We start from the raw sequence: 21374 nt of genomic DNA on the forward strand, positions 1-21374 counted from the left end.
TTTGTCAAGGGAAATGTGCCTCTCTCTCTCTCTCTCTCTCTCTCTCTATATATATATATATATATATAAATATATTTACACATTGCCCCCATATGCTTGCAGAAGCCCTTGCCATAATATTTTATTCTACAAACGAATTGATTGGCCTCAATGGATTTGGGAATGCTGAATCAATCATGAAAGAGCTAGATGGGATTCTGATTCCTCTCTGGGGTTTAGCAGTTGGACCACTTTGAACTTTGAAGACATAATTGATAAGTCCTATCCATCCCTTACTCACATGAACATTTTACTTGCTTTATTTAATGGATAGCTATAACTCTCCCTTTTCAATTTTGCTGCATTATTTATCTTGGTCAGAGCCGCATCTGCTTCAATTTTTGTATTTTTGCGCCCACCATATATGCGTAACGGTGTTCATCAAAAAGTATGTGTGTGTAACAGGGTTCAACAAAACAATATCGTGGTACTAAGGTTTTCAAACGTTGAAGGGAAAATATCAAGTGTAAAATTACCTTCTAGCTAGGGTCCTGCTTCAAACTTAAAGTAACACAAATCAAAAGCGTACGTAGCCTGTATCTGAATACTTTCTTTCTGTCCATGTCTTTTTGAAAACCGTACGTACAATACCTTATTGTACATTTCACTTTTCGTTTCATGTGCAAGCAAACTGTGCTCTGCCAAGGGCACCTTACTTAGAGATTGGGATACCATGCTTTCTTGAGGAATATGCTGTTTGGCTCCGCGTTAGAAAAAGGAAAATATTAACAATCACGGGGTGGTATTTGTTAAGATTTTCCATGGGTTAGCTCCAAAAAAAAAAAAGATTTTCCATGGGTTGTGTTAATAAAAGGGAAAAAAATTATTAAAAATATTGCCCAAAAGGATAAAAAAAATTGCTAAAAAATTATCAAAAATGACAAAAAGTTGCAAAAAGTGAAAAAGATGTATAAAAAGCTATTGTTAACGGGCACCTTACGGTGCTTGCTAACACAATCCTTAGAAAAATGAGAGGCTCTTTAGCTCAATATCTTTAAAATTAATAGTTTAGGTCGAGAAAATATACTATTATGATTATCAGTCATACCTACTGATTTTAGCTTAGTCGTTGCTTGTGCTAGAATATATTACCCAAACTTTTTATAGAATACCATGAGCTATAGTTGTTTTATGATATCATGAATTATTTGTGGTTTTAGGATTACCGTACTAAATTTTATGTATTCCTTAAAATATATAAAGATCTGTATTAAAGAGTTTTTTTGTTGTAGACATAATCGAACCGCGTAATTCTTTTACTTCCGCTATCTTTATATCTTTTTATATTTCTTGTTCTTTATATTTTAACACCATGCTTAGAAGTGATATTTTGCATGTTTAGCTAGAAAGAACTAAATTCGACACAAAAGCTTAGGCCCTAAGGTTGTAGTTTGCAAAAAATATATAATTCTATACATATAGAAGTGTTTTTTAAAACCTTCAGTTATGTCAAAAATCAACAAATGTTGGACTAGTTTGTGTCATAAGACAATGAATCTGCAATGAGGAATAATAATATTGAGTCAAAATGAAAGTAAATTTATTTTAATACCTTCTTATTCTTTAGAATTATTGAAACAAAGTACATCTTAAAATCTGGATGATTAGTTGGCGTCTTTGTCATGTAGTAGGGAAGGCAAATCCTTCTTTCCTTGATAGAATATGGATTCTATTATCATTCCTTAAGTACTAGATATATGGAATAATAGTCAAGCTCAAACAAGGGTCCGAATTTCACAAATATCCAAAAAAGTGAAAGCACATTTCTCCTAGCTAACATGCACATGACATATTTATCTGTTCAAAAATTTGAGAGAGTGAGAGAGGATAAGACTAAGAGCTTGCACATGATAATGACATCCATCTTACACAAGCATGTTTTTATGCTAGATCTTGCCCCTTATCTCTCTTCTAATCTGTTATTAATATTTAGATTTAACATCATAATCAAGCAACGTGAAGCAATCATATGTCACAGTTATCATTCACATTAATAATATCATTCAAAAACTAAAAATCGATTTAGGTCTACAGTTTTCGTTAATTAATCTATCCCTTCAAACAAGATTAAATGCTTTGAATGTGAATTTCTTACTGCATATATCCTAGGAAATATTAACTTTCCCTTAATTTTGCAAAAGGATCATGGTTAGAAGGAAGTAGAAACTAGCCCAAGTTTGGCAAGAATTATCTTATGTGCTTGCTCTATGGAGCGGGCAGTGTGGGCACATAAGATACAGTCTCCAAGTTGTTTAGGTAGAGAGAGTAGGCAAAGGTGAAGGTGGCACTTAGGGTTTTTTGTTATGATATTTGGTTGCCAGCAGGGATGCATTAATCAATAAAGGTAGGATATATGTTATCAACTTGGAGAGAGTTGGCTAGGTTTTTTTTTTTGGTTGTTGTTGTGTGTGTTATTGCATAATTAGATTAATGCCAATGTGACCCTTATATATAGGGCATGTCCTGATTGATCTCAAAGGTAGATTAAACTCCTTAGTATTTGAATGCAATTATGATTTAATTAGAAAATATTTATAAAAACTTTTTATGAGAAAAAAAAAACTGATTTTTTTGATAATTTTTTATATTTTCTCTAAAAATAGTATCAAAATTTTCTAAAATAGTTTATTAATAGATCAGCATGACACGCTACTAATGCAAGAAAGTTGCACTTAAAAGTGCTAGAGGTCTATGACTCTATGATGTTCAAGCTTGCTTTAAATATTGAAAGGAAAGCACTTCAAAGAGCAACGAGGCAGAGGCAAAAATGTATGCTAGGGACTTGCATGCGCATTATATCGTTCATTAATTCTCCCAAGACAATGGATTAAGACTGTCCCTTTTTAATCAATGGGGCCAACAAGAATGACAAAGTGAACTTGATAGTAAAAAGAGATGCTTAAAACGGTGTTTAAGCTTTGCACTTTGCAGAGACTGAGATTGGGTTAATCTGCATTTACAAAAAAAATGAAATGGAACGTGGTGTGGGGTTGGTTTCCACTTTCCACTTTGCTTGGGAAGCGTAGCTAATCCGCCAAAAGTAGTGAGCTTTCTCATCGATGAATGCCCTCCATCACATGGAGGCACCGTGATATAACTCATAATTTGCTGAGATTAACCTTAATGTAATCATAACTTAGAGAATTTAATAGCAATGTTTAATTGCTTTATAAATATTATACCGTTTAAGTGTTCGAATATCAATACATTTTTTGTTTGTTTATAATGATGACGCAATGTTCTGGTTTTAAAAATTAATTAATTTTGATTGTAACAAATTATATCCTCCTATTGTTATTTTAAAAAATTTATTTTCTCTAGGTTCAAAGTTAACTATCACTATCAGCAGGTGACGGAGCTTCATAGGACAATGAACTAAGCATACTAGAGTAGGTATAACCTATCCATATAATACTATCTTTAGAATTACTCGTTTTCATACTTTATGCTTGCCGGCCAATTTGGATTCCATCGTATTTTGCGTTTCTTAATACTAAATTATATAAGGCTTATTGAACATATAACACTATTGTTATTTTTTTGGATCAGAGGGGTGAAAATTTTCTGGCTAACAAGAATTGCCCAACTTCAATCTAGAATTGCTATCTTTAGGATAAGTAGTTGTTATCAAAAATTTATAAATTGATCACGTTGCTGTCTTTTGACTTATAAAAATAAAAGGAAAATCAAATTATGACCTCTTCCTATGACAAGATTTTGTGACTTTATTTTGATTTAGGTTAATTTTGCATTTTTAAACAAGCATGCACTTACCTAGCTTTTGAAAAGATGAGCAACCTCACTTCGTTTGGGTTCCTTTCATTTTTCCTTAATAAATTTGGATTTAGAATATATAATTTCAACCTTAACTTATTTTTGATCATTCTTAAGTGCTCCGAATGGACCAAAGTGAACTAAAATGGATCAAATTGGATTGAAGTGACCGAATGGACCATAGTGGAGCTAAAGGACAAAAGTAGACCAAATTGGACCGAAATAGACTTAAGGGAAATGAATGGACTGAGCAGACCAAATTGGACACAAGGGGAATGAATGGACTAAATGGACCGAATATACTGAATGGACCAAAATATACTGAATGGACCAAAGTGGACCGAAATGCTACACTAATGTAGCTCAATAGGAGCGTAGCAACAACAAATGATTAAATAATATATAAATATAGATTATTTGAGTTATTTAGTTAGGTAAGTTTTTACTTTTTAAAACTCCCCCCTTTTTAAAAATAATAATAAGTGTATAACTATGCTTTTATCTAATTTATATTTTTTAAGAAAAATAAGCCAATATAAACAAGCCACATATGATATTAATCAACTTTGGTTACATGGTGCTTAAGGTTTTAAGTTTTTTGTAAGGATGAACTTTATCATTTGAATTGCCTAGTTGTGGTGTAAATACTTGAGATAAAACAATACACAAATTGCTTTTTCATAACTTATTACATAACAAGTTAATAAAAATAATTTTAATAATAGGCTCATGTAAAATACGTTATACAAATCAGAACCTTTACCACCTAAAAAAATGTGAATAATACGCTAAACACCAGTGTAATTCTTTCATGAAATAGATTATCCCCCTCCACCGTATTGTGTTTTGTTTTTAGCTCATTCGGCCCTAAATTTGTGGAAGGGTTAAAGCCTGTGTTAATACCTATTAGTCTATGACTCTATGCATCAAAAAAAATTCCTATTAGTCTAGCTTCTGGCAGTGGCTATGCTTGTTGTAAAATATACTATAGCTAAAATAGATGTAATGTAAAAGTTACTTAAAAGTGCAAATGTGCTTTATTTTTTTTTTTTTTTTGAGAGGAAAATAATTTCATTAAACAAGAAAAGGGCTACAACAGAGAGCCATCAGCATGAGGCTCTAGATCAGAAACAATCAAATGAGAAACAAAAGGTGGGATAACACCTTTCCATACATGAGAACAAAGATTAGACTTAGCAAATTGAGCCAGCTTGTGAGCAACCATGTTGTAGTCCCTTTTCAAGAAGGAGAAAGAGCAGCAAGAGAACAAAGCTTTGGACTGCAGAATGCCTTCCACTAAATGACCAGCTTCACCTTCAAAGTTACCATGATTAATAGCAAGGATTGCTGAAAGAGCATCTGATTCCAACATGATTTGTGGGAGGTCCATTTCTTGCGCCAACAAAAGGCCTTGCTCAATAGCAAATAGCTCCGTCCAATCAGCAGGGAAATGAGAAGGCAGCAGCTTACAGAGAGCTGCAATAACCATGCCGGATTCATCCCTAATAACAACACCAACCCCTGAACTCCCCACAGGATCTATAGAGCATGCCCCATCCACATTTACCTTGAACACACCAGGAGGAGGGGCAGACCAGCCCCTAATAGTGGGCTGAATAGGGGGGAAATCCATTTTAATGGCGCCGTGGTAGTCATCAATCAATCTTTGAGCCATCTCCCAAGTTTGGAGGGGCGAAAGACAAACTTCTTCATGAACACGCAGGTTCCTATTATGCCAAATTGCCCAGGAAATGGCAAAGAAAATCAGCAGGTGCCGAGGAGGAGAATTGGCAAGAAAATGAAGAGCAAGGGCCTTAACGTCACGGGTTTCCAGCAGCAAACTAAGCGGACAGTCTTGCCAAAGGGCCCAAACAGATAGGGCAAAGTCACAAGTGACAAGGCAATGATTTAAGCATTCAACCTCTTCATCACAGGCCGGACAGTATAAGTTGGCATTCAGGCCTCTCATGTGCATATTAATCATGGTTGGAAGGCCATTTAAGCAAGCTCTCCAAGCGAAAATTTTTACTTTTTCAGGGAGATCAAGCTTCCAAAGCTTCTTCCATAGAGGCAAAAAGGGGTCCCCCGAAGAGCATTCCACCATCTCAGCTGATTCAAGGAGATTAACAGCAACATAGTAGGCACTTTTAACAGAAAACTCTCCTTTTTTATTTCCTATCCAAATGATTCTGTCCTCAGGCAGATTGAAGCTCAAGGGAATCTTGAGAATAGCTTCTGCATCTACCGGAAGGAAGAGAGCTTTAATAGAATCAATTTTCCACCATCTAGTATCCGGGTCAATAAGAGAGGAAACCATGGGGTAGTCTTCAGTGATTCGCGGGGGAGTAATGATTTTGTATGTCGAGGGGGATGGAAGCCACTTGTCCTCCCAAATATGAATCCTCCGGCCATTCCCAACTCTCCATCGAGTGCCACTTTTAAGAACTCCAAGGCTATTATGGATACTCCTCCATGTGTAGGAGGGGTTGCTACCCAAGCTAGCATTAAGCACATCTCCATAGGGAAAGTATTTTGCCTTGAGAATACGAGCTGCAAGAGAGCTAGGATTTGTGAGAATTCTCCAAGCTTGCTTAGCAAGAAGGGCAAGATTGAAAGCGTGAAGGTTTCGGAACCCTAAACCTCCAAGAGATTTTGGCTTACACATCTTTCTCCAGCTAATCCAGGCGACTTTCGACTCTTGGTTTTTCTGCCCCCACCAAAAGTTCCTCATCATTTTTTCAAGCTCATCACAGAGGCTTTTTGGAAGAAGGAAGCAGCTCATTGTGTAGGTGGGGATAGCTTGGGCTACCGCTTTGATGAGAATTTCCTTTCCACCCGAAGAGAGCAACTTGCCCTTCCAACCCGCCAATTTCAACCCCACTCTCTCTTTAATCTCTGCAAAGACTTGCTTTTTGGATCTGCCTATGATGGAAGGGAGACCCAAATATTTATTGTGCCTTGAATCTTGCATAGGCCCTAGGATGTTAAAGATTGCCTCCTTAAGTTCCGGGGTTGTGTTTTGGCTGAAGAAAATAGAGGATTTATCTGAGTTGACCTTCTGCCCAGAGGCTGCCTCATATTTCTCAAGAATCTCCTTAAGCTTCACACATTCTTCCCTGTTAGCTTTACAGAAGAGGAGGCTGTCGTCGGCAAAGAAAAGATGAGTGATCCTAGGGCATCCTCTACATAAAGATATGCCATTCAAAAGCTGGTTTCTAGCTGCATCATGGAGGAGAGCCGAGAGACCTTCGGCACATAGAAGAAAAAGATAGGGTGAGAGGGGGTCACCTTGTCTTAGCCCTCTAGTGGGGACAATATTACCAAAAGATTCACCATTGATAATAACAGAATAGGAGACGGAGGAAATACATCTCATAATTAAACTAATCCACCCCTCATTGAACCCCATTTTCCTCATGACCCTTTCTATAAAACCCCATTCAACCCTATCAAAGGCTTTGCTCATATCAAGTTTTGTTGCCATAAAGCAGTCTTTCCCCTCTTTTTTATGCTTTAGGTAATGCATTAACTCATAAGCAATAAGGACATTATCAGAAATGAGTCTGTCTGCAGTAAATGCACTTTGGTTTTCAGTAATAATAAGAGGAAGAAAAGCTTTAAGGCGATTAGCTAAAGTTTTAGAGATGAGCTTGTAAATTACATTACATAGACTGATAGGCCTGAAGTCAGTCATTCTTGTAGGGTTGCTTGTTTTAGGGATGAGGACAATATTGGTTTTGTTGATAACATCTAATGACATGCCATAATTAAGAACATTTAAGATCATGTTTGAAACATTAGAACCAACAATATCCCAATATTTTTGAAAGAAGATAGCGGACATACCATCTGGCCCTGGAGATTTTGTGGGGTGGATCTGTTTGAGGGCAGTCACAATCTCTTCTCTGGTGAAGCATCTAGACAGCTCCATGTTCATCTCCTCAGTTATCATGGTGGGAATTGCTGCTGTAACCTCATCAACCATACTCGGATTAGAAGTGGAGTAGATGTCTTCAAAGTAGGTGACTGCAGCGTTGGCAATGCTGTCCCTGTCTTCACACCACTGCCCAAACTTATCCCAGACTCCGGAGATCGTGTTTTGCTTCCTTCTTTCTGATGCCCGGGCATGAAAGAATTTTGTATTTCTGTCCCCCTCTTTTAGCCAGTGAACCTTGGAACGTTGCCCCCAAAAAATTTCTTCATCATCCAAGAGCCCATTAAGCTCTCTCCTAACACTGTTAATTTCCATCCCAAGAAAACCCTCTTTGTCTTGCTCAGTCAAATTGGATAGCATTTTCCTTTTCTCCTGGATTAGCTTTGGAATTTGCCCAAGGGTAGAGGAATTCCAAGAAGCCAGCTCCGAAGCACAAAGCTTTAGCCCAGAAGCCATACCCTCAGGAGTGTTCATATCACTGGTAGAGCCCCACACCGATTCAATGATTCCTCTGCAGTCCTCTTTCTTTGTCCAAAATGCCTCAAAATGGAAACGTCGTGATCTGGGTCTTTTAATAATCTGGGAGTTAGAGATGAAAAGAGCACAATGGTCTGAAGTAGAGTCAACCAGGTGATGGACTTTAACTTCGCCGAAATTCTCTATCCACTCACACGTGGCTAAAGCTCTGTCTAGCCTTAGATAAATTCTTCCAGCCCCTTCTTGCATATTGCACCAAGTGTAGTCAGGTCCACTATAACCCAAATCTTTGAATCCACATGAGTTGATGACATTACGAAAACCATCCATCTGAATTTGTGTTCTGTTCGCACCTCCCCATTTTTCTTCCATAGAAACAATCTCATTAAAGTCTCCGAAACAGAGCCAAGGGAGTTGCATTTGACCACAGAGGAGAGAAAGTAAATTCCAAGAATTGTGTCGTAGATGAGTTTGAGGATGGCCATAAAAACCAGTAATTCTCCATTCTAGTCTAGAGCTTACCTCTGTAACAGTTGCATCAATATGGTAATTGCTAAAGCTTTTAACATTCAGGTTTACTTCCCTCTTCCAAAGAAGGGCCAGACCTCCACTACGGCCTCGGCTTGGCACAAGAAGACCATTTGCAAAGCCCAATCTGTCTCTAACTCTCTCCATACGTTTTTTCTTAAGCTTAGTCTCTACAAGAAACACTATTCTGGGATCCAAGCGTCGCACCATATCATGCAACGCGCGAACTGACCGGGGGTTCCCAAGCCCCCGGCAGTTCCAACATAATGAATTCATGGCTCCCGGCGGTGCTGCCTAGCAGCTACCGCCGATATCTTTAGATCGTTCAAGCTTTCTGAGGAGCCACCACACTGCCTTTTGTAAGTTATATTTTCTTCGTTCTCAGCAAAAATGACAGAGCCTAAACGTTTAACTCCTAAAATTTGGTTATTATTTTCAGCCCCTTGGGATTGGGCCTGCCCTTTCTCCCTAGCTACCCTTTTTAACCGCCCATTCCTTTTTTGAGTTTTACTTACCTCATGGGCCGAATTGTGATCCACTGCCTTGGCATTAGTCTGATACTCCTTCTTGGGCTTGTTTGGGCTGGTGACTTCATTGGAGTTTTCGGCCTTTTGGCATGGGGAGCCCACTTTAGATAAAGCGTCTTGTGCTTCTTTCTCTACCTTTGTGTCAACGCAAATTCCTGAGTGATGTGCTTTCGTTCCATCTCGTTGGTTTAACCCCAAACTCAACAGTTGGTCACCTTTTCCCAACCCGTCCCATCTGTCTCCACTATCTACTGTTTGACACATTTGGCCTTCAGAGACATCACCTCCGCACGTGTGATCTGCAGATTTTGAATTTCGAATGCAACCTTTTCCAACTGTGTTTCCTCCACCGTCTGCAACATCGGAATGGGGGTTCCGATCCATGGGTTGTCCATTGCCTTTTGTGTTGTTCACATTCTCCCCCTGACGCCTATCTCTGAAATTACCCCTTTGTTGGCCTGAGTTCCCTTTGAAAACCCCTCCTGCCTTCAGCCACTCCCCATATTGCTTAGGAGTGGACTGCCAGTTTGGGAAATCCAGGCAGTGTTTATCATCGTGGCCAAGCTTGCCACACAAGAAGCAGAACGTGGGAAGCCTCTCGTATTTAAAGCTAACCCAAAACTTTTCTCCATCAAGACTCACCACATTACCCCCTCTGCGAAGTGGTTTCTCAATCGGAAGCTCGACTCTGATACGCATAAACAAAGCTTGATCCGATTGACAAAGACGTTTGTCCATTTCTAGAAAGCGACCCAAACTGTTTCCGACATCCTTACCCACATCTTCACTCATATGTTCAAAGGGTAAGCCCCAAAGTTGTACCCAAAAGGGAGAATGGGTAAAGACTATATTTTCTGTGGAGAGCCCCTTCTTCCAGCGACAGAGGAGGAGCAAGTTATTCTCAAAATTCCATGGGCCACTATTCTCCACCCACTCCAATTGATATTTAGAGCTGAACTTGAACTGGATAATACCATTCCCAACATCGACCATTTTCAGCTCCGAACCCATCTTCCAAGCGGATCTCAGGGTGTTCTTTAAAGCCCTTTGATTTTGCTGCCTATCTGAGAGTAGACGACCAAAGAGACTCAAAGAACATTCTTCCAGCAGGTCTGACTTACTTCTTGATGTAATGGGTATTCCTTCTTCTTCTTCTTTCGTGAGACACAGATTTTGCAACCCATCAATCATTTCCTGTTCCATGGCATTCTAAGAGAAGCTAAAGAAAGATTAGAATAGATGGTTGGGAAAGACTACGGGAAAGATTACGGGGAAGCCCCCCAGAAAATAGGGGAGAAGATCTCGTCTACAGGGAGAGAGGGAGATTGCTCTTACCGAAGGGAGAGGGAGAAGCTCCTACTTGGGAGAGGGGAGATGTTTTTTGGAGTGTTCAAATGTGCTTTATTTTAGGGGGCCAAAATCGAGACAGGAATTCCAAATTCCTCATTATCCAATAATAATATATATTAAGATTAGTGCCGTACGGAAAGCCGAATGCTAAAAATTTTAAATTTGGAATTGTCATTATCTCGTTGATACTAGTCAGTAGTCACTACTCACTAGATTATAGGCTCAATTCAAATACGGCGCAATTTCATCCAAAATCATTCCGTGCAATCATGCATATTTTGTCTACTTCTCTCTATATCTCAAAATAAATAATTGAATATTAATTTTCCCATTTCACAAATTTTATACCTACACGGGTGAAAGTTCTCTGTCCAATATATTGGATGCAGCATAGAAATAGCTAGCACATGACCATTTTTAAAGATCTGTCATATTAATATTGCACCCAATATTTTAGAACACTAGACTAATATCTCGTCCAATATACTAGAACATTAGAACGAAATCCTACCCACAATTACTCATCCTTTGTTGTGTGTCCTCTATAATTATAGGAGGAAATTAAGTATACTTGGCTATAGTTTGAAGATTGAATACAACTGTTTTTAATATGGACCTCTTACAATTATAATTGCCCAAATGCATTCTTTCTCCTATCCCTTACCTTTTTTTTTTTTTTTTTTTTTTTTGGGTTGGATTGGGTTGGGTGGGTTAGTGTATCTCTTACTTTCAAACATGAGGTTTTTTTTTTTTTTTTTTTTTTTTTTTTTTTTTTTTTTTTTTTGCGGAAGGGAAATTTAATTAAAGCAAGTTAAATAATACAAAGTCTATGGTAAAAAACACCTCAAGTATCCGCCAATAATTGATACAAAATAAAGGAAGGATGCAAACACAAAATAAAGCTATATTATTAATAGAAGATCTTTGATTGATGAAAAGGTCCTTGCAATGATTTCCTTCGCAAAATATGTGGTGAATATGAGACTTGCTCACATCAAAAAAAAAAAAAAAAAAAAAAAAAAAGGAATATGAGACTTTGCTAAAAAAGCTGGAGGAGGACCTGCAATCAATGATCAAAGTACTGCATTGGTGATATGAAGCAAGAGAAGAACCATGGGAGTTGAGTAAAGTGACCACTGCTTTTGCATCAACCTTATTGAGTTGGGCCTTGACTAGGTACCTTAGAATCAAAAAACATCATAAACATCAGTGGGCTACATGAATAAAGCAATTCGCTACAAGCTCTTGGAAGTGAAATGCTCAAAAAGGGCTGCCTATATAGAGATAGGTACGCATGCAGTTCAAAAAGGCCTGGTTTAGTAGGTTCTTCATTTCCTTTTTGCTTAAAAAGGGCCTGCATGAATAAGCAATTAGCTACAAGCTCATGGACGTGAAATGCTAAAAAGTGAGCCAGTTCAAAACCAACGATTTGTGGACTTATCAGAGTTCAAGAATGAAGTAAAATTTTCAGTCAAAAAAAGACTGAAGTAAAATTTGGCTATTCTAATTTTTTTTTCTTTTTTCTTTTAATACCAATTACAGACAGAGAGTGTGTTGTCCCACATTGCTTAAGAGAGTGTGTTGTGTGTTGTGTGTAGTATAACTTGCCCCACCCTTCCTTAAAAGTTACCATGACTTTTGAGTGAAGTTGTGGTGTGCCTTTGTGTTAGAATCACTTTCCCTCTCCCTTGTGTGTGTGTGTGTGTGTTTGTTTCTCAAAAAAAAGAATGGGTAATTGTCCCATATTACTTAAGAGAGTGTGTTGTGTGTAGTATAACTTGCCCCACCCTCCTTTAAAAGTTACCATGGCTTTTGAGTGGAGTTGTGATGTGTCTTTGTGTTAGAACCCCTCTCCCTCTCCCTTGTGTGTGAATGTGTGTTTGTTTCTCAAAAAAAAAAGAATGGATAATTGTCCCACATTGCTTAAGAGAGTGTGTTGTGTGTAGTATAACTTGCACCACCCTCCCTTAAAAGTTATCATAACTTTTGAGTGGAGTTGTGGTGTGCCTTTGTGTTAGAACTCCTTTTCCTCTCCCTTGTGTGTGTGTGTTTGTTTCTCAAAAAAAAAAAAAAAAAAAATTACAGACAGAGAAAATAAAAAAGAAATCTGACACAATATAGAAAAAAGTAGTAATATTATTGTATTCGCTACTCTTTACAAATGAATTGTATCTCTTATATATAGAAAAAGATGATGTATCGAGATAAAGTGCAAAAAAGATGGGAATGACTAAAAGAAGACTATTAGAACAATGAATATTCATCTACAACATACATTCTATTATGAAAATTAGGAATAAAATAAAACAAATACAAAAACATGACTTAAGTGTCCCTACAACAAAATTCATGTAACTTTTATATTTTAATTGTATAGTATAAGCTAGTAGCATGAACTGTCCCTTTACTGTTTGCAAAGGTTTACGACGCTTCTCACATACTTATCTTATCCTTAAAAATTCGTGCAAAAAAAAATTGAACCAATTCTCTTACATGCCAGAAGATCTTGTATGGATTATAAATCATTGTTATATCTTGATATACAACAAATTTATAAAAAGTTGCACAAAGTTTTTCAATATGATTCCTTTTTTGCTTACCATAAAAAAGAGTTTGCCACTAGAGGTTTGGCTCCTTTTTTTTTTTTTTTTTAATAATAATTTTGGCGAAGGATTCTGAATATAAAATTTATTAATCAATCAAAGATAGATGATTAAAAATAAAATAAAATAAAATAAAGGTACCACCAATGAGTGTGGTACAACTGGTAGGTGACTGCTGTGACTTTCACCACATCCCAGGTTCGAATTCTCATGAGGATTGTAATTGCAATTTCTGAAAGTCCCAAAAACCAATAGAGCCTGGGGTGTGTGTGGGTTCGGAGTTTCTGAGCTCCAGTTTGAGTTGATGGTACCCATGGGCTTACCCAACTGTACCGTGGGACGTTGGACAATGACTGCCACACGCGAGTTCCCTTTTTCTTTTCTCAAAAAATAAAAAATAAAATAAAGGTTGAGTTAGGATAGTATATTTTCCCGAAAATCTAAATACAAACAATTCAACAAGGAAACTAGAGGTGGTTAAATTTGAACGAGTCCCAAAAAATTTCTCGTCTTCAACTTTTCTTGTCCCTTGTATGCAAGTTGTGCATTGTGCAGATAGAATTTTGTCTTTACAAAACATGGCCGCAAACATAATTTAAAGGGGATTCTCAAAAAAAAAAAAAACATAATTTAAAGGGGAAAAAAATGAAGCCGCAAGTCAATTAAATAGTTAGGCCCTTTTTTGAACTTGTTGGGCCTACCTGCCTACTATCCATCAATATATATCATAAAAGGTACATATTTGGGCTTAAATATGGTGCATAGGCTTGTAATTTAAGTTTTAAGTGTGTATAAAATAGGCCATCACATCAGCAAGCACTTTCATTTTTGAGTCTTAGACAAATTCAGAGTTGCCTTGCCTCAAGGCCCAGAAAAAGAAAGAAGAGGAAAAGTCATCAGCAATCAGCATCATCACCATAAGCTCATTACTTTTCATTTACATACGATCTGACCTTTTTGTCTTTTCCTTTCTAATTTTGGTCATATACCATGCTTCCTCACTATAGCTCATAGCTTTTTTTTTTTTGGGTTTTGAGAATGAGCTCATAGCTAATTATTGTTATCTTTTACTACCTACTCAAGATAATGACACCTGACATGCTGCCAATGCCATCATATGATACCCAAGATATTTCATTTTAAGTTTCCTCAATAAAAAATATATAAAAAAAAAATCATTTAAAGAGTTTTTAATATAAGGACTTCAAATTCAATAATAAATAATAAATAATAAATATATCCTATAAATAATAATAATAATAATATAAGTGTAGCACACGGATCCTACGCATACAATTCTTCAATTTTGTGTACAAAGTGAGAACAACTTGTTTCTCACCAAAAAAAAAAAAAAAAAAAAAAGTGAGAAAAACGTGGGAATTAATTCCGTGCTACAAACAATACCCTTTTATTTAATTTCTATTTTTCTAGCTTGATTTGTTCCACCATTACTGAATTGAATTCCCGTAACGTGCACGAAGAGGAAGTGTTAGATATGCAATACATTTGGATTTGGGCCAACATTTGCACCCAGAATCATATGGAGATCAATCAAATGCTAGAAACAAATCTGTTTTCTTAAGCTCGGTTTGATTTGGGATCAGATCGGAATTATTCTTGAGATGAACAAGTTAGACACACTCTACTTACAAGAATTAAGGACCGTATTCTCACTCAAGGTTCAAGGTTTGTCCAATCAATTTTTTAAGATTAACTTTGAAAATTTTATGTCAATGATTGCTTAATACGTGTGGGATTGAGATTGTACACCTTGAACATTTAGATAAATAAAGAGTTTTTAATACCTCATTTAAAACAAGAAAAAAATGTTTTAGAAAAAAAAAAAGTGTGTTTGAAATCACCATTAAAAAAGTGTTTTTTATCTTAAAAAAAAACATTATAATTTTCTTGGACTACAAGCATTTGTTACATGAAGTCAAATTTCATGAAGTCAAATTTCGTATAAAGGTATATATATATATACATGCACTTTTGCTAAGATAGTAAATCATAATTGAAGAAAAATCGATTTTATTTAGATTTACTATTAACACCACTTTTCTTACGAATCAATCACAATAACTTACGTTAGTAATTGTGAAATAAATTTTGAAAAATTTTACCCGGCCCCAACCCAAACCTAAGCCCAAATCCATACCCAATTCAGGGGGGAAAATTAACCCTCATCCCCCGCGCCACAAGATTTAAGGTTGGATGGCAATAAGGAGAATTTTATTAGGAGTAGACCAATCACACTTTGTCATATATATATATATTTTTTCCTTCCCCTTTATAAATTAACCAAGGATTAATAAAGAAAATTAAAATATATAGCAAACTCTAGTAAGTAATGTATAAAGTGCAACCCTCTAATGGTTTGAGATGGAAATAAAATATATAAAAGAAATTATAGAAATGAGAGGTACCAAAAGAAAATATAATAATTCAATAGTTGAAAAAAATGAGAGTTTTTTTTAGCTACAAGATAGAATTTTATTCTAATTTAATCTAATTATATATGTGTGTGAAACTTTCTCTTGAAAATTTGAATTCTGATTCTTATCTTTTACTTTATAAAAATTTTGTATTTATAAAGTGACCATCACGTCAAAGATGTGTGATACTAAAAGAAGAGAGTTAAAACAACTACTGTTAGTTGAGATATCGAGCTATGAGTACATGTATATCCATATTTAAGATAAGACTAGCAAAACCCATTTTCGGCCCATCAACCATCACCTCTTTGAGACGGGGAGGACGTGGAACATGTCATTCTTGTTACCTTAGTGCTATAATGTGACTAAATTTATTGAAATATATTATAACTGGGTCAGCTCTGGTATGAGTTGGGTCCGTTATCAATCATCTCCATTAATCACCATCAATATAGATTTAAGGTTACATAGGTTTGTCCAAAACGCAACTAAAGCGGAAGATATCGTATTGGATATTGATGTTCCATTTACAAGTTCATGTAGGATACAATTACTTCTTTGGTAACTATGTCAAATGTTTTATGTGAGAGACAATTACGTGATAATACCAAACTGCAATTGGGTTTTTAACTTGCTGGAAATTTTGATTATCTAAAAATTAAAAATAAATAAATAAAAGAGAGCACACACACACACAACAAAAACCATTCTGTGTAAAGAAGTTGTGGTCATGAGCACAGCAAGAACAGGCTTTGTCCCATTCGTTTTCAACCTTCACTCCCAGGTCAGTCCCTTTCAATTTAATTTCTCAAAAAGTAAATTTTTTTACCTTCTTTGTTTTCATGAATTCTGCCTTGATGACTATGTTTTTCAGTCCAAAATCTGAAGTGGGTCATTTTGACTTTGTTTGATATCTTAGTTTCACAAGCTCTTTAATATAATTGCAAAGTTTTATGTTATGGGTAGGTGGTTTTTTTTTTTTTTTTTTTTTTTTTAGTGAAGTAGTTTTGATTTTTTTTTTTTTTGTAATTTTTTTTTGAGTAATACTTCCAAATAAAGAAGAAGAAGAAGATGATGATGATGAAAAAAAAAGGTATACTGTGCAATATCTTTGAAGTTACAAAGACTTATTTCTTCTATCGGATTAGATTTCTGCTGTCCTCGTTTTGTTTCTTGTCTAATTTTGGCATAGAATCTTTGTGTTAATTAAAGGAAAGAGTTTGAATGCATAGATCTCAGTTTTGAGTTCCTATAATGGCATAGAATGTTGGAAGTTTAGTTCTTTTTGTTGCTAATTTGTTTGGACTTTGGAAATCGTGATGTTTCTTGTTTGTGTCGGTTGCTATACTCCCTTATGGTAGAAAGTTCTTTAGGATTAACTATTTTTGACCTTATGAAATGATTCAACATGTAAAAATGGAAAGCAATATAAAAATTCAAATCTTTTTCACTGCTTTAGAAGCTCAAAAACCTTGTGGATCCATCAATCTTCTTTAGCAAAATTGAACTTCCTGGGTTTTTTTTGGTGGTGGGTGGGTATAGTAGAATCTTTATTTTGAGTCATATACTTGCTTAAGAATGTTCCAAATTCTTATACGGTTCCCATAGTTTATTTACTTATTTTGTTTGGATTTTTCAGTTTCAAGCTAGATAGAAAATAAAAATGAGGTTCAAGGAGGGGAATTTGGTGGAGGTGTTAAAGAAAGAAAACGATCCTTGTGGCTGCTGGTTTCCCGGCATAGTAGCTTCAGCAGATGGCAATAACTGCATTGTTAGGTACAAGGGAGTAATAAACAACAAAGGAGAGCCAGTTGTGGAGAGAGTGCATGGGGAGGATGTTAGGCCTCGGCCTCCAATTGAGAAGGGGGAAGGATGGAAGGTTGGTGATATAGCAGAGGTGTTTGATATTCAATGTTGGAGGGTTGCAAAGATTGTCAAGGTACTGAAGAATGTTCATTTTGTTGTGAGGTTGTTTGGGTCCATTCAGCTGAGAGAGTTTCACAAATCTAATCTAAGGATTCGACAAGCTTGGCATAACAATAAGTGGTCAGTGGTTGGGAAGGTAGGGGACATTTTTCAAGTTTTATATAAAATGCCTTTTCAGTTCTGTATCATTAGCTGCATCTTTTTCTGTTTACTGTTGGTTTGCCCTTGGTTCTCCTCTTTCACTGTTTTTCTTTGGGTTCTTCTTATCATCTTTTTTGGCATGCATATGTTCTAAACATTTACTTGTATACTATTTTTTTTTTCCAGATAAGTAAGAACAATTTTATTAATAAAAGACTTTGCATGAAACAGCCAAAAAGTACAAAGAAAATAAATAAAAACTGAAAAATCTATGTACAAGAAAGAAGAGTCTATATACGTTGGAAGGGAATCACTAGATGTGAGTCCCTGAGCTCAAGACCAATCAAACAAAGTGCTGATGAACGAGGTAAGAAGCTGATTCTCAAAACTCTCCACATCCTCAAATGTGTGGTTATTATGCTCCCTCCAAATAAACCACATAAAATATGACGATGTCAAATTTCAAATGTCAAACGAGTGTAGCACCCTTTTTGGTAAAACCTAAGAAACCCTAAATGATCTAAAGACAAAACACCACAACTGATAAGCCTTTGCATGATGAATCAAAAGATGGTCCTCCACATACAACACTAACCCACAATAGATAAACCTTTTCTCCTCAGATTGTCTCCAGTAAGTATCTTCCCCCATGCCATTGTTCAAATAAAAAAGGACACTTTCCTAGGGACTTTAACCCCCCAAATACCTTTCCAAGGAAAGATGATAGAGGAAGACCCTCTTAACACATAATAAGAAGAATGTATATCAAAGTCCCCATTTTTTTCTTCAACTTCCACTTCACACGGTCCCCACCCTCAGTAGTAGGGCTATTAGATTCCAGAATATGTAGAAAACCTCCACTGAATCCAACTCCCCAATCGTTAAAATCATGAAGAGCATCAGGTCCCAACTCCTCCCCTCCCCTAGCTGCTGCCTCACCAGTAAAGATTGCATGGATGCCTCCTTATCAATGGCAACCTCATACAATACTGGGAAAACACTTTGAGAGGTTGGTCACCACACCAACAATCGTGCCAAAACCCCACCCAATTCCCCACCCCAACCTCAAACTGAGTGTAGGGGCTAAAAGCTTCCCATTCCATTCTAATACTCCTCCAAAGACCACAACCATGAGAACCCCTACCCAACTTAGACGTCCATCCCCCCATTCTTCCCCAAATTTCATAGCCATGACTCACCTCCAAAGCCTTGTCTCCTCAACCCCAAACTGCCACAGCCATTTCCCCAATAATGTTTTATTGATGGTAGCAATATTCCTCATCCCTAAACCACCATTTGCCATAGGAGCGCACAACCTATCCCAACCCAACTAAATGAGATTTGGGTGTATCCCTCACGCCACCCCTATTTAGTTTTGGAGTGGAGTTATCTTACTCTTGCTCTAGAAAATTGCTTTTGTGCAGCTTGAATGAGTATTCTTAGTAATTGTTACATGAGATTTGTATTCTAATTAATGAATACAAACATCCCTTAACATTTATGCACAGCTTACTATAATTTCAATGTTGCCAAATTGGCATATATCCCATACTATGTTTGGGTATCTCAATGTACTAACTTAGATTTGAAGATTATCATTTATTTTGTGCCTACTAATCCCTGTATAAGTTGATGAAACAACCTAAGTTAAGGATCAACAAACTTCCAATGACAACATATCATTTCCTTGAGATTTTTGAAAAAAGAAGAAAAGGAGTTGTCAACTGTTGTAGAATATATTCTTCTTCTTACATCACTAATTTACTAAATATAATTTATTGAAAGTATTTTGATTTAAAGAGGAAATAAGTCTGTGCCTGTAATCTTTATTGATATAACAATCTGTTTGTGCTTTCACCCTTGAGACTTGGATGCTATCTCACTTCTTATTGACAAATTTTTATGTGTACTGTCACATGATATCTGCAAACAATTAGGTCCCTTTTGTGACATCAATTTCACTCTGTTGTTTTTTACATATATTATCTGGCTGGAAGTGTTTATGCGCTTAGCATTAATTGCTGATATGTTAATATCATACTCATAATATGGAAGGAAAAGGAATACGTGTTTAAAAAATTTGAAATGTTACAATCCTTTTTGAACAAGTTTCATAAAGATTTGCTTCAAATTGGCTTGGAGCAAGCTGTTCTTGCTATCTACATCATACTTCTAGGATTTGAAATCCTATTATTCCCTATGTTAGATGAATGAGAACAGGCCCAAATAACTGCTACCAATGTGGGAGAAGTATTCTCAGATGGAGCACATTGCTCCTGTTGGCTTCAGCAGAAATTTTCAATAATTCTGTAGTTCTCAAGGATCAATAGTTGCTTGCTATCTCGTCACAATATCTAGTTAACTTCTTTATTTTGCTGGTTTGTGGGACTTAGTACAGTTTCTGACATCTAAGCATGTGTGCTTACAGTTTACAGAAAATAAACAGACTGGGAACAATCACACGCAAGATTATTCAGAACAAACTGGAAGCTTGATTTGTAGGGCTCCACCACAAGCTATTCTTCGTCAAGGAATTCATTTAAGAGTAGCAGATGCAAAGAAACATCTTAAAGACAAGCATAACCATAATGAAATGTGTCTCCCTGCGAGAACCTCAAAGAGAAGTCATATCCATTGTTATGAACCACCATCCTCTGAGGACCCAAGGGTAAGAAGCTGCAAGAAAAGAAAATCAAGCCCCAGTGCCAGAAGATGTGACCAGCCCCTTATGAGAAATCATTGCTTCTTTATGCAGGTAGATGATCCTTCTCCAAAAGTACGGGTGGATGAGAAATCCAGGAATAAATCTATTGAGATGGATGCCAAAATGAAAAAAGAAACAAACAATTGGATACATAATACTAGCATACTGCCTTTGTTTAGTGAGGGTAGCGACCAATGCTCTATTGCTAGCTGTAGTTTGAATGCTGACGATGACTATCCTGGTGAAAATTCAGGAGACCATGTGGAAATTATTCTCGACAACTCTGATGCTGAGTCGTCATTTCCACCTTTGGTCAGCAAAAGAAACTCACCCCCATCTCCTAGACACAAACTGGAAGTTGATGTCCATAAACTAGAGCTTCAAGCTTATAACTCAACTGTGCAGGCACTGTATGCTTCAGGTCCCCTTAGCTGGGAGCAAGAGTCCCTCTTAACAAATCTTCGCCTCTCACTTCACATTTCAAATGAAGAACATTTACTCCAGCTTCGGCACCTTTTATCCACTCAAGTTGGTTAACAGTTGCCATTATCAGTCATTTGTCCTGCTATGAGCTGAAACTCAATGGCCATAGAATTGGTAACAGACAATCCAGCCATTTCTCAAATAACTTCACGAGTATTTTAGGTGAGCTTTTCCATTGTAAATCTGTGTAGCTTTTTAGCTTTTCGAGAGGAATTGACTTTTGGTTTTAGAAACTGCCTCTAGACATAAATCCAGTTCTTATAGTTGTAAAGTTAACAATTTTTCTCTCCTTTCTGTATATTAGGCTGTAATACGTTTCCAATTGATATTCTTCAAGCTTTACTTGATTACGTCTTGATTGCTGAGTTTGACATTTCACTGCAAGATATATTTTGCCAATATCTAATGATTTTAGATTTTGTTCAGTTAATCCTCCTTACTGTTCAGTATTTG

At 36.4% G+C, this 21374-nt stretch overlaps 2 protein-coding genes across 4 annotated transcripts; one reads left to right on the top strand and one right to left on the bottom strand.

The window, feature by feature from the left end:
- Positions 1-4903: 4903 nt before the first annotated feature.
- On the bottom strand, positions 4904-10482 carry LOC126710148 (uncharacterized). Its single transcript, XM_050410528.1, has 3 exons — positions 9268-10482; positions 7660-9046; positions 4904-7059 (listed from the first exon to the last, which is right to left on the bottom strand). The coding sequence occupies exons 1-3, from the start codon at positions 10480-10482 to the stop codon at positions 4904-4906; spliced, it is 4758 nt and encodes a 1585-aa protein (XP_050266485.1).
- A 5567-nt stretch (positions 10483-16049) lies between these two features.
- LOC126708972 (uncharacterized) lies at positions 16050-21277 on the top strand. 3 transcript variants are annotated; one of them, XM_050409024.1, is made up of 4 exons: positions 16050-16451; positions 17307-17729; positions 20163-20402; positions 20490-21277. In XM_050409024.1, exons 2-4 carry the CDS (start codon positions 17331-17333, stop codon positions 20973-20975), a joined length of 1125 nt encoding a protein of 374 aa, XP_050264981.1. In that variant the 5' UTR covers positions 16050-16451; positions 17307-17330; the 3' UTR covers positions 20976-21277. The 3 variants fall into 3 exon arrangements, with proteins under 3 accessions (XP_050264981.1, XP_050264979.1, XP_050264980.1); XM_050409022.1 differs by having other exon boundaries at positions 16053-16451; positions 20163-21277; XM_050409023.1 differs by lacking the exon at positions 16050-16451 and adding an exon at positions 16649-16760 and having other exon boundaries at positions 20163-21277.
- Positions 21278-21374: the final 97 nt, after the last annotated feature.

Source organism: Quercus robur, chromosome 12 (genome assembly GCF_932294415.1).
Source record: "Quercus robur chromosome 12, dhQueRobu3.1, whole genome shotgun sequence".
In the NCBI taxonomy this organism is placed as follows: domain Eukaryota; kingdom Viridiplantae; phylum Streptophyta; class Magnoliopsida; order Fagales; family Fagaceae; genus Quercus; species Quercus robur.